This window comes from Squalius cephalus, assembly GCF_949319135.1.
Source record: "Squalius cephalus genome assembly, chromosome: 10".
Taxonomy (NCBI): domain Eukaryota; kingdom Metazoa; phylum Chordata; class Actinopteri; order Cypriniformes; family Leuciscidae; genus Squalius; species Squalius cephalus.
Window position 1 is genome coordinate 41,170,567 of NC_137131.1, and position 13,184 is coordinate 41,183,750.

The 13,184-nt window shown below is 38.8% G+C and overlaps 1 protein-coding gene across 1 annotated transcript in view; it reads right to left on the reverse strand.

Annotated features, from left to right (window-relative positions):
* Positions 1–4,930: 4,930 nt before the first annotated feature.
* Positions 4,931–13,184, reverse strand: part of LOC307165360 (fatty-acid amide hydrolase 1-like) — a 61,429-nt gene continuing 53,175 nt past the window's right edge. The window contains exons 14-15 of the mRNA XM_079882918.1: positions 6,381–6,526; positions 4,931–5,230 (exon numbers count right to left, since the gene is read on the reverse strand). Coding sequence (XP_079739044.1) covers positions 5,084–5,230; positions 6,381–6,526 — 293 coding nt within the window. The 3' untranslated portion in view covers positions 4,931–5,083. The remainder of the gene's footprint in view (positions 5,231–6,380; positions 6,527–13,184) is intronic.

Here is a 13,184-nt window from a genome sequence, read left to right on the forward strand (position 1 = left end):
TTTATGAGAAGTAGATTCATCTTTCTATCTCTTTCTTTAGTTATGAGAAAGAACCATATTCATCCACACACACAGATCTGAAGCACAACCAAAACAATGTTCTTCCGCAAAATGCATGCAGTTTAGTTTAGTAAGCGCTAGAGGGCGAAAGATAGTGTACTTTTAACCTTATATTTTTTAGCTAACACTTCTCATTTTAATTCAGTTAAGCTTGATGTATTGAAATAACAAAATAAAATAGAAATGTCTAAAAATTATATAGGCATATTTAAAAATAATAATAAGAAGAATGTCCAAAACATTCAACAAAATAACTCAAATTAAAATGAAACTGAAAAATGTCAAAATAAAAACTAATTGAAAGTATTAATAAAAACTAGTATCTCAGTGATGCTAAAATAACACTGAAAGTGGGAAGAAAATACTTCCCAAACTACTTCTTAAAAACTGGAAAAAAAAACAAACAAAAAAAACTTTTCAAACTACATGAAATATGCTTTACTTTCACAACAAAGATAAACATGGTTTGAATTCTTGGCCCTTTAGACCATTAAAAAGAGTGCATACTACTATGTCAATTTTCTTATTCAGTCTATGCCATGTTAATAAATGTCACATTTTTGGGTTCTATGCAGGTCAGGATTAAAAAAATGCCAACATTCGATTTTATTTAGTCTTTTATTTAGACTGAGATAAAATCTGCGTCCTGAAGCAAAGCCAGTTGAAAACCACTGCTTCAGTGATCATTAATGTAATTAATTTTATGACATATACAACATGTTAAATCTCTTGTTTGACACTTTTACAACCAATATTTAGTGTGCGCTGGTAAGTGTAAAATTGTGCAGTTTTTAGGTTGGGTGTTTTTCGTCTCTCTCTCTCTCTGTGTGTGTGTGTGTGTGTGTGTTAAGCTGTTGAGGTCCTCTCGAGCTCTTTGATGTGTATCAGGGTTGTGCTCTGTTATAGGGATTTTCTGAGTTGACAGCTGCTTGAATATGTGGCGGTACTGCGATGGCAGTGGGTTAAAGAATGCTGGGAACAGGATTAGGATCATATTCTGGCAGTGGCTGTCAGTTCATCAATGGGCTCAGGTTCCCCAGTGACAGCTCTCCTTTGCTGCACGGCTAAGACCTTTAGAGGAACCATAAAAGAGTGTGAAAAGGGGCTGTTTCAATGGCATGGTATGAGTTTTGTTCTAACCTTGCTGGATGTGCATAAAGTAGAGGAGTCAGGAAATATCAGTGGGGTGCGTCTGGTTTTAACACTCTGGAGGGTTGGAGACTTTGCAAGAACAAGCATTTATTTTGAAGTATTCATAAAGTTATAAGTTTACAGGGGTGGTATAATGCCCTTTTCACAAGATGTAAAACAAGTCTTTGATGTCCCCAGAGTGTGTGTGTGAAGTTTTAGCTTAAAATACCCCACAGATATTTTTATATAGCATGTTAAAGTTGTCACTTTTTGAGGGTTAGCAAAAACACACTGTTTTTGTGTCTGTCCCTTTAAATGCAAATGAGCTGCAGCTCCCGGCACAGGGGGCGGAGTTTTTCAAAAACTTTTAGCCTTTTATGTTCAAACCGGAGTCAGATAAAGATGGAGAGACTCAAAAAGTAACATCCAAGACTGCAACAGGACATTTCTGAATGGTTAGTTGTTGAATTTATGTATCTTATGTGTAGTTATCTTCTAGTCATTGATTGGCATATTCTGTCATGATAATCTATAAGTCGTGTTCAGGGGGCATTATCCTTCCAAGCTCTGACTCTTAGAATTAAATGGGCTGTTTTTTTTTTTTTTTGCTGCTACAAAATGTACACAAAAGAAGGATATGCAGAGCTGTAGGTGCTACACTCTTATAAAAAAGTATCAGTGGAGTTCTATTTAGAACTCTAGGGATCTTGACTCAATTCTAAAGAACACTTTATGCCAAAAAGGTTATAAGGAGAAATTGTATGATCATTTAATGTTTAATAGGTTATATAATTTTTTTCCTTACATTTTACTAGCCAGTATAGCCTATTTTAGTTTATTACATGCGGTATGTGTTATGCCATAAAAAAGGTGGAATTTTAGGTAGGTCTGAATTCTAACATGATTTATTTACTGTCAATATTGTGACCAAATTAGACCAAAACACCTACAGAACCTTTTCTTACGCACTCGCCCAAGAATTGCACAAGGTCTTTCCGGTATTTTACTTTTATCATTGGTTCTTCTGTTGTTTAGGAATAATACTATGCAATATCTGCACTTCAGGTCATGGTACACATCTTTTTTGCTGTGAAATCTTTATGGATTTTAATGAAGTAGCCTAAACAAAAATAAATTTTAAATTGTTAGTATTTCAAGATGAACACTTACTGGACTGAAGGAGTTTAGTTTTTCTTGGTTATCTATAAAATAATATAAAAGACGTTCAAATGTTTGAATCAAATATGATTCAACAGGCTTTTGAGGAACTTTTATTTGTTCGTCTCTCAGTCATTAATGCATTGCTTTGCAATAGGCCCCTATATGTTTTGAGGAGACCCGTTCCATGTAAATAAACCATTTATTAGGCTCCTGATATGACAGAGTGCAACTTTAAATTCAGACAAAAGAGAGAAAATGGCTGAACTGAATTCAGTGATTCGTCCAGCAGAAAACTGAACTCGGCCACTTGAGCAAAGCATTCTCTATAGGAGTGACGTGAAGCATCAAACTCGTCCACGCTCTCAGAGTTAAGACAACAGAAGAAGCCGCTCAGCAGAAATCCAGAAGGTTTAACTCAGATTTCCCATAATTCCACTCGACAGGATCCTCACTTGAAAACTCTGCAGTCTTTACCCCTTCCATCTGACCCGCCCGACGACTCACTCTGCCAGCCCTGCAAAACAATACTTTCACAATACCGCCGGACTTTTATTCTTGCCATGGCGTTATATAATTCCAGGAATTACTGACAGGCAAGGATATGCTAAATCCTCTTCTGCTCTTCCTGAAAGTGGATGAGACAGACTCTGCGAGCAGCGGCTCTCTTTTCCGCCTCCTGACTTGGTCGGTAATCCCGATACGCACTGTCTGCATTTTTACTGTATGTGTTTAAGCGCATTTGCAGAGCATTTATCTCCCCAATGTAAACCAATTTGGCTATAAGGGCTTCGGGGCGAGCTCACCGCGGAAGGAAAGAAAGGAAAACTCAAACGTAGCAGAAGCGCTGTGGTGGGTGGTGTGACGTAGAGAGAGAGAGAAAAAGACATGGCGAAAGAAAAGAAGAAAAGAAGCAGAACGGCGCAGGAGAAAAGAGAATCTTGTCCAGAGGCGATGCTTCCCATTTGAGCAATAAAAACCACAAAGCCGCCAAAACCTGAATCACTGAACTGTTGAATCGCAGAAATCTTTACAGTCATCGTTATCGTTATCCTCTAATCCAGCGGTACGTCCCTGGCCAGACATACTTTTCAAGTTTCAGTGAGGTGTCTACCCATACATGCCTGAAACATCTGGACTGGAGTTTTCTCCACTGCTTGTAATCTAAAAACTACATTTTCTCTTCAGAAACCCTCGCCACCATGATGCCCTCGACCAGCGTCAAGTTTAGCTCCAAGTTCATCAAACTCTGCTTGTGACTTTCTAGTAACCTTCACTCTTAAAAAAAAAGCAGTGGATTTGTGAATATCACAATGATAAATAACTGATAAAATCTCTGAATGTCACTGAATGTCACAAAATAAACGCTCAAATATCCAACAATTAAATTACATCAAGTATTTTCATGAAAAAAAATTTGTATACTTGGATATTTTGATTGAAACTGAACACAAATATTGAGAATGGAGAAATTATACTGATCAGTTTCAATAACTACAATTATTATTCATTCCATATCAATATTCTTCATTTTGAGCCACAATTTAAAGGCATAGATCATCCAAAAATTAAAATTATCCCATAATTTACTCACCCTCAATCGTATATGACTTTCTTCTGAAGTGAAGCGATGCATTTTTAAAAGGAAAATATCTATATTTATAACTTTAGTAACTATAATCATCTTTTTCACACTAAATGTATTTACTATCGCTTTTAATCAATTGAATGCATATTATATGAATAAAAGTATTCTTTTTTTTTTTTTTTTACCTTACTGATCTCAAAAGTAGCGTATCGTATGTCTCCGTGTTACATTATTAAATCAATGTTTTTTTGAATACATTTCTTTATTCAGGCCAGAATTAGAGTTAGGGTTCATTTCAGCAGTGGACCCAGAAAGAGAACAATATAATAAGAAATCAAAATGTCCCTAATGAGTTCCCATCCTTGATGACTAATGCAAATGAAGAATGTAAAATGTGTGCAAAACCCAGAACAGACAAATATTTACATTACACTGGAGCTGATGGTGTCATGTGTCATTAAGTCCAGTTAAAGCCTTTCCAACCAAAGTCATCATTCAGGGCAGAGAAAACGAGCAGCGCTCATCTCATACCGACAGACAAGCAAGGAACACGCTTTCAGTGAACCTGTGATGTACTGATTCATTTTAGTTTAATGAATTTGTAAGGCATTAAAATGTACAAAATGATACAGATATGAAGAGATGCATTTAAATCCTCATTCCGGCTTGATGAAGCTGCATTGCTTCTATACTGACTGCAAATATCCACGCTTCATTTAAACACTGAAGAATGACTGAAAGTTATTTGTTTATTAAAGGTGAAGTGTGTAATTTCAGTGCCACTATCTTCACCAAAAGTTAAGCCCAATTTCAAATAGTTTCTCATTGTCTGCCACTGGTTGGACAAACAGTCTGATCAACCTATTAATGTCTTTTAGTAATTTTTACATGTTAATCTGATTTAAACATCAAAAATACACATTAACTCAACACACAATCTCAAGAATTATCAGATGTAAACATTAATGAAATACATCATACCACAGTCTTGTTGTTAGTCAAAAGCATCATCATATCAGCTAAAACACCTGATGAACAATGATCAAATTCTGTGGATGTTTCTGTGGTCACAGATTCTGTGTCGGCCTGTTCATAACTCGCCTACGACTGAACCGTTTGCAGCTCAGAAACACACGCAGCTGAATTTCAGTCATCGTGTTTCCTGGTGATTTTTGGTGAGTTTTTGGCTGTGAGCCGTTCCACCTCTCTCATAAAGCGCAGACACATTTCATCCTGCCACGGTAGAGATACACACTGAACTGACACAGGGAGACCTACGCCATCCTTCACTGCCTGAAAACACACACACACATTTGAATCCAATGACATATTACTGATATTATACGATGGGTTTGACTTTGTACTGAAAAAGTAATGCAAATGCAAAAATGCTAATCTTTTAAATTACTTTTATTAAAATAGCAGCCAATTCAAGTAAAAAAATCTACCTAAATATTGCTTTTTTCCCCCCTAAAATGCTGTTTTGATTTGTATTTTCTGGAAAAAAAAAAAATGCAAAATTTGTCTTTGTTTCTACACTTTCTGTTGAATCCTGTTATGACGTGACAATACACCTTTAAGTTTGATTTAAACATCTTTAAATAAAATGATAACAAAAACAATATTTTGGTTACACTTATATTAGTCTTGTCAAGCCCAATATATATATATATATATATATATATATATATATATATATATATATATATATATATATATATATATATATATATATATATTTTTTTTTTTTTTTTTTTTTAATTCACATAACACAAATTTCCCCAAAATGTTTCCTGGCACAAAATACAAAATTGTTTACAATAAATAATGTGGTTGGTGCAATTACATTTGTTCGCCAAGGTCGTTTCTACATCGACCATTCGACCTCCAAACATTTTAAATGAATTATTAATATTTTTCCCCCATGTTATAATGTGTGATTTATTTCAAAGCATACCAAAACTAAAGTGAAACTACCAGAGTTATCCCATTTATTTATTCAAATTAAATGAATCCCAAACATACTGTGACAAGGTTGAAATAATGGAGTGTATAGGAGTTAGTAAGAAAAAAAAACACTCTCACCATATATTTGGGATACTGGGGGTAATAGTTTAAAAAAAGGGCTTATTTTTTGTAATGAAATTATTAGACATTTAAAAAAAGAAAAGAAATTCTCCATATAAGGGCCCTAAAATATACACAGTCTAAATAGTCCCATATATGGCTTTACTATTGGTGACCAGAGTTAAGTAGAGCATTACATATATCACATGTCTGGTTTATAAAAGTACTGATCCCAGTGGATTCTGTCTTTGTAATCGTGACTATACTGCCGCCTTGTGGTTGTCAGGCATACAACTCACAATTTATCAAATTGACAAAAACATCCAATGGATTTAATGCAACTTAACTTCAGTGGTCTTGCACTGTGAAAACCTACCTCAACGAAGAGTTTGTCCCACACGTCTCCATAGAGACCCTTATACTGACTGAGCTGTGCCTCGTCCTCTTCCGTCACTGTAGACACGGTCACAGTCCCGGCTGGGAAGTTCAGCAGGTTGTACAGGGATGTGTAGCTGAGAGCACCTTCAGGAGTGGAGAACAATTACTGCATCTAGGTGACTGTTGAAGGCCTTAAGTAATGCTGAAATCATGACTGTCGAGTTAATAAGTAATGAAGCGGCAACCTATAGCCGCTGAGAGGCTAAGCAGCAGGAAAGATTCGTGACGCGTTTTTATCCGTAACATCCAATGGTTTATTCTTACAGGTAACGGATTGTCCACGCTCGAACCATTAAAGTACGTACTAACACAAATCCATGTAAACAAATAACCATACAGACGTGCAAACGGTCAACTGAAAGTGAGCACTCCTTGCCACTCACCCCCTCTCTACACAGTGTTCCACAAGACAGGGAGCGCTACCAGGTAAATACCCACTAATACCCATGTGACCAAACACCTGGAAATGTACGCGCAAAATCCAAAATAAAAGACACACGTTTTCTGCACTTACATTCCAGCCCCTGATTATTACACAATACACCTGTAATAATCAAAGACATAATAAAGATATGAAGAATACATTACATAATTGTCATACATGATTTTCGCTTTTTTTTACAAAGTGCTTAAATGTGAAAAATGTATGCATGTGAAAATGTCCAATCACACAAGTGTTCATTTAGTTCATCCTCGTAGCCGAGTAAAGTTAATGTAAAGGTCTAGTCTAAGTCAGTAAAGTCAGTAATTCAATCAAGTCAAAGTCAACAAGTCAAGTCAAAAGGGTCAGTTGAGAGCTCTCAAATGTCAGTCATAGTTAATCTTTAAATTCCTCGGCTTCAAGAAGACGACAAATCTTGGTAATTGGCCTGGTCAAGCAGGTACTCATAGTCTTGATCTTAACTTGCCGTGTAAATCCTTTTTTGTCCTCTATCGTGTGGATAATTTTGCCCATGATCCAGGAACTTCTAGGTGCGTTTTCATCCATTATCAGAACAACATCTCCCAACTGATAGTTCCGTGTCTTTGCCACCCACTTTTGGCGTTCCTGTAATAGAGGTAGATATTCGCCAATCCATCTTTTCCAAAACTGGTTGGCCAAATACTGAACTTGACGCCATCGCCGACGAGCATACAAATCTTCTTTCTCAAACAATCCGGGTGGTTATGTAAACTTTGTTTTTAGAAGGAGAAGATGATTAGGTGTTAAAGCTTCCATGTCGTCAGGATCCAAAGATGATCTAGTTATGGGTCGGTTGTTAAGTATGGACTCTACTTCACACAAGAGAGTATGAAGATCTTCTTCATTCAAACTTTGCCCTCGAAGGATGGAGTTGAGTATTTTCTTTATCGATCTGATGAGTCTTTCCCAGATCCCTCCGTGGTGTGAACCGGTAGGAGGATTGAAAGTCCATTTTATCTTCTTTTGTAGAAGAAAATCGTTTATCTGACTGTGGTTCCAATTTTGTATTGCCTCCTTTAATTCACGATCAGCCCCGACGAAGTTCGTTCCATTATCTGAACGTATTTCGGCCACTTGTCCTCGTCGAGCGATAAAACGTCTGAGTGCATGAATGAATGAGTCGGTGTCCAGTGATGCAATAATTTCAATGTGAACAGCTCTAATGGTCAAGCAGGTGAAAATGACTCCGTAGCGCTTTAGAGTGCTTCTTCCTCTCTTTACCTCAAAAGGGCCGAAACAATCCAGTCCAACATGAGTAAAGGGTGGTTTGTCTGCGGAGACTCGATCGTGAGGCAAATCAGCCATCTGTTGATGACCTGCAATTGCGTTGAACCTTCGACACACGACACATTTTGATAGAAACGTTCTGATGGCTACGCTAGCTCCAGGGATCCAATATTGTTGTCTAAGACTCGCCAACATGAAGTTACGTCCACTATGTCCCACTTCCTCATGAATTTGACGCAGGATTAGGTTGGAAATGTGTAAGTCCTTTGCCAATATGATTTGGTGTTTAGAGTGTTCAGGGATCAATGCGTTATCAAGGCGTCCACCAACCTTGATGATATCAGACTGAAGTATTGGATTAAGACTGTAAAGAGGACTATTTCGCTTGACTACTCCACACTTCCGTAGACTCTTTAGTTCCTCCGGAAACCTCTTACTTTGAGAAAGTCGGATGATTTCCATTTCGGCCTTTTCCAACTCTCCCAGCGAAAGTAAGTCCTTACGAACAGTAGGTTTAAACTTCTGCATTTCTTGATTAATAATCATCTCTTGTTGATCTAGGTCTTTATCAGAGCAAATAAGAGAAGCCTGCAGTCGTTTCCTTTCCTTGCTACGGTCCATCAAGATTTGTTTCACACGAAGGATCCATGCTACGGCTTTCTTTACTTGGATCCAAGAGGAAAAGTAATCAAAGAGACATGATATGGAGTCAGAATTTTCATTGACTTCTATCGTGTTTACCAAAGCACTCCTTTTAATCTCAGGATCATGAGAGAGTATTGCGTCCCTATCGGTGGGGTCCATTGGCCAGTCTTCTTGTGGCTGAACGAGGAATGTGGGACCAGAAATCCACATCTCATTCTTCAAAAATGAATCCACCTTTGCTCCTCTAGACGCCAGATCTGCTGGATTGCTTGACGAATTCACGTACCTCCATTGTGCAACATCAGAAACATTCAAGATTTCAGATACCCTGTTAGCCACGAAGCACTTAAACCTTGAGGTCCTATTTCGAAGGTACTTGAGTACTGACGTGCTGTCAGTCCAAAAAACAGAGTTCTGGAAGGGCATCTTGAGTTCTTTCATCCAGATCTTGTCAATACGGCTTGCAAGAGTGGCAGCTGCAAGTTCCAGGCGAGGGATTGTAATGGATCTCACTGGTGTAACTCTTGCCTTGCTTACCAGAAGGGTGGAATATGCCTATTGTTGGTCATTATGAAGCAACAGGTAGGTAACCACCCCATATCCTTGCTCGCTTGCATCCGAGAAATGGTGCATTTGAGCAGAAGTTACTTCACCAAACCCATCAGGCTTCAAACATCTTCTGACCTCAAAACTCTTCAAGTGATGCAGATCATCCAGCCAGTTCATCCAGCGTTGAGCATACACTAAAGGAATATCATTGTCCCATCCAATACCCTCTTTACACAGATCTTGCAGTATCCTCTTGGCAGACAGAATCACAGGTGACAAGAACCCCAGAGGATCGTAGATGGAACTGACCACTGAGAGAATTCCTCTCCTGGTAAGAGGTCTATCCTTGACTACCACTTTGAATTGAAAGGCATCTGATTCAGCACACCATTGCACTCCCAAGGCTCTTTCCAGTGGCAAAGTGTCATGATCCAAATCCAGATCCTTTACCCTTTTCTCTCTGTCATCCTCAGGTATGGCACCCAATACAGCACGGCTGTTGCTCGTCCATTTCGTTAAACGAAAACCACCTTTAGCACACATACTAGTAAGATCCTTGTACAGCTGCACAACATCTGATTCGGAAGGTACTGAAACGAGGCAGTCATCCACATAAAAATTATTGAGAACAACATCCATTGTCTTGGGGTCAAATAGATCCTTATGATCCATTGCACATTTCCTCAATGCGAAACTTGAGCAACTTGGTGATGATGTAGCCCCAAATAAATGAACCACCATTCTGTATTCCTCCAGACTGCCGTTTACATTACCTTCTGGCCACCACAGGAATCTCAAGAGATCACAGTCTTCTGGGTGAACTCTAATTTGGTGGAACATGGCTTCAATGTCGGCCATCAGAGCAACAGATTCCAGTCTAAATCGTACAAGTACACTCACCAGTGAACTGGTTAAGTCTGGACCCTGTAGAAGCTTGCTATTCAGTGATATACCCTGATAGGAAGCTGCACAATCAAACACAACCCTAATCTTGTGTTTTTTGAGATGATATACACCGTGATGGGGTAAATACCACAGACGTCTGTCACATCTCTCCAGTTCAGCCGCAGGTACTCTTTCTGCATAACCCTTATGGATCACATCTTCCATAAAAGTGGTGTAATCTGCATGAAAGGAAGAATTCACTTTAAACCGTTTCAGAAGAGTTAAAGCTCGTTGTTCTGCAATTCTCCTGTTCATAGGCATGACTACTTCAGCACTTCTGAGTGGTAGACCGATGTAATAATGACCATTCTTCAGTTTTGCTGAATTGGACACAAAATCCATAAACTGCTGATCCTCTTTAGATGTTCCTACCATTTCTTCATGAGCAGTCTCTGGAAAATCAGCCTTAAATTGCTGCTTCCACAATTCTTCCAACTTCATTACTGCAATCCTATTCACAGTCACCGGAAGCTGGTTGGCAGCATCATCTCCATTCATGTCTACTCCTTTAAGTGGTCCGTTAACAGTCCATCCGAACAGGGTCCTGACAGCATATGGGCCATTATTCTGACTCTGTATGATCTCCCAAGGCTCCAATGCTTCTGGAACATTAGCTCCAATCAAAAGCTCAATGCCAGCATTAATCGTAGGTAGACAGATATGACTCAGATAAGGCCAACATTCAAGATCTTTCTGAGAGGCGATGTTTGCTGTGGTCACCGGCATGATCTTCTGTGTATACACTTCAGGCAATGGACAATAGTAATCTTGACTCAACCCAGAAACCTCCAAGTCCTTTAGAACGTAACTACCGACTGATTTATCTTGACTCATCGTTCGGAGAAGAATATTAACTTTCTTTCCGGGAAGGTTGAGCTTGTTCATCAAACTTTCCGTACAGAAAGAAGCAGAACTTCCGGAATCAAGAAAGGCATACGTCATCACCACACTGTTTCCCATTTTCGATTTAACACATACTGGAACGATAGATAACGCACAGTTATCATTACCAGCCCCAGTAAGACCACTGGTTTGGAGCGAGACCATAGCACTGGCTACTGCTGACTTGGATTCTGCCTTCTTGTCCAAAGTGTCTACCTTCTCGTGAGGATAAATGTGGAGAAGACTTGGATGTTTAAGATTACATATGCTACAAATACTTCTCTGTTTGCAGTCCCTGCTGAGGTGTCCTGTATCCAAGCATCCAAAGCAAACTCCTCTCGTCATCAGAAAGTTCATCTTTTCCCTGTGACCCTTTTTGGTAAGTTTATTACAAACATCCAGTGTATGTTGACCGCTACAGAAGAGACAGATTCTGTTAGGTGATATCTTACGGTGTTCTCTCATTTCAGGCATAGCAGTGATAGTGGTCGCAAAACTGCTTCTGGCTTTTGGCTGACTTGCTTTGATGTTCATCTTCCTACCTCCAGCAGGCAAGACATCCTGAATATTACCAAACACAGGATCAGATAGAATTTTTACTTGTCTCTCAATGAAATCAACAACATCAGAAAAGGTGGTTTGAATGTGGCGTCGCTCCTTTAATTCATATGCAACGACTCTCCATTTATCTTTAAGTTTATAAGGAAGCTTTGAGAGAATGACTTGCATGTTAGTTGTAAGATTCAATTCATTCATATAGTGAATGTCTTGCATAGCGTTGCAACAACTCCTTAAGAAAAGACCATACTCTTGTAGGGACTTAGCATCTTCAGATTTTATAGCTTTCCACGAAAGAGCTTTCTCCATATATGATGAAGCTATTTTTACCTCATTACCAAAGTTCTCCTTAAGCAATGCTTTTGCTCTTAAGTAACCTTGTGAAGGGGTCATGAGCTGGCAACTTCTAACAAGTTCTTTCGGCTGTCCTCGTGTATATTGCTCCAGGTAGTGCAGGCAATCTCCCAGATTGTCTGCCTTCTTTTCCACCACTTCCTCAAATGTGCGCATAAACTCATAAAAGCGCAATGGGTCTCCATCAAAATACTGTATTTCTCTGGGTGGAAGCGAAGACAAGTTATGCTGTTTAACCAATAAATTAGCAATTTCATTTTGCTTACCCATAAGCTGAAGCATGCTTGCGTGGCTCACATCATTTTGAAAACTTGGTCTTGACCCATAAGCATGTCCAATATTCTGATTATCCAATGATGTTGTGTTAGGCAATGCAGATTGTGATGGTTTAATTTTAGATCTTGTTGATTGTTGTTGTACTGGCTGAGATAGGGAATACTTTGACATCCTTTGCATGTGATCCACATGCGATGTACGCGGTACAGACATAGACACAGATGCTGCCGGCCCACTGGCTGAAGGAACAAATGACTCCGCCCCAGGATGAAGAGATTTAGACACAGTTCTACCAACAGATGAATGAGATTCAGAATGCACATCTTGATACACCTTTACTCGTGCCATTGACTCTGCTAATTTAGTTTCCAACTCCAATTTTTCCCTCCGTCTCTTCAATAGCTCCTCTTGTTCCTCTAAATCATGTTTCCTTTGCAGCATTTGTTGAGAGGCCAATAAAGCAGCCAGTTCTGCTTCAGCCTTAAGACGAGTAGAAGAAATGGAAGATCGGCTTGAACGAGATCCATTGGCTGTCACTCCAGATCTTTTACTGCTTATATTTGAAACGCTGTCCATAGGTTCAACTTCATTTTCAAAGTTCTCAGATTCCATTGTGGCTTGTTGATGTGCATCAGGAAGCTGAATATTGTGTTGTGGACACCACGTCAACAGAGTATGAAATACCAGATGAACAAACCCCTTGAGATGTTACAGCTACTTCCTCAACCCTGAGCTCATGGGTATCAGATAGAGCAGTGCAGGAATTAAATTTCCCAGTATAATTCATCCATTGTTGAACATCATCCACAAATCCATTATAAGATTTCAAAATTGATTCAAACC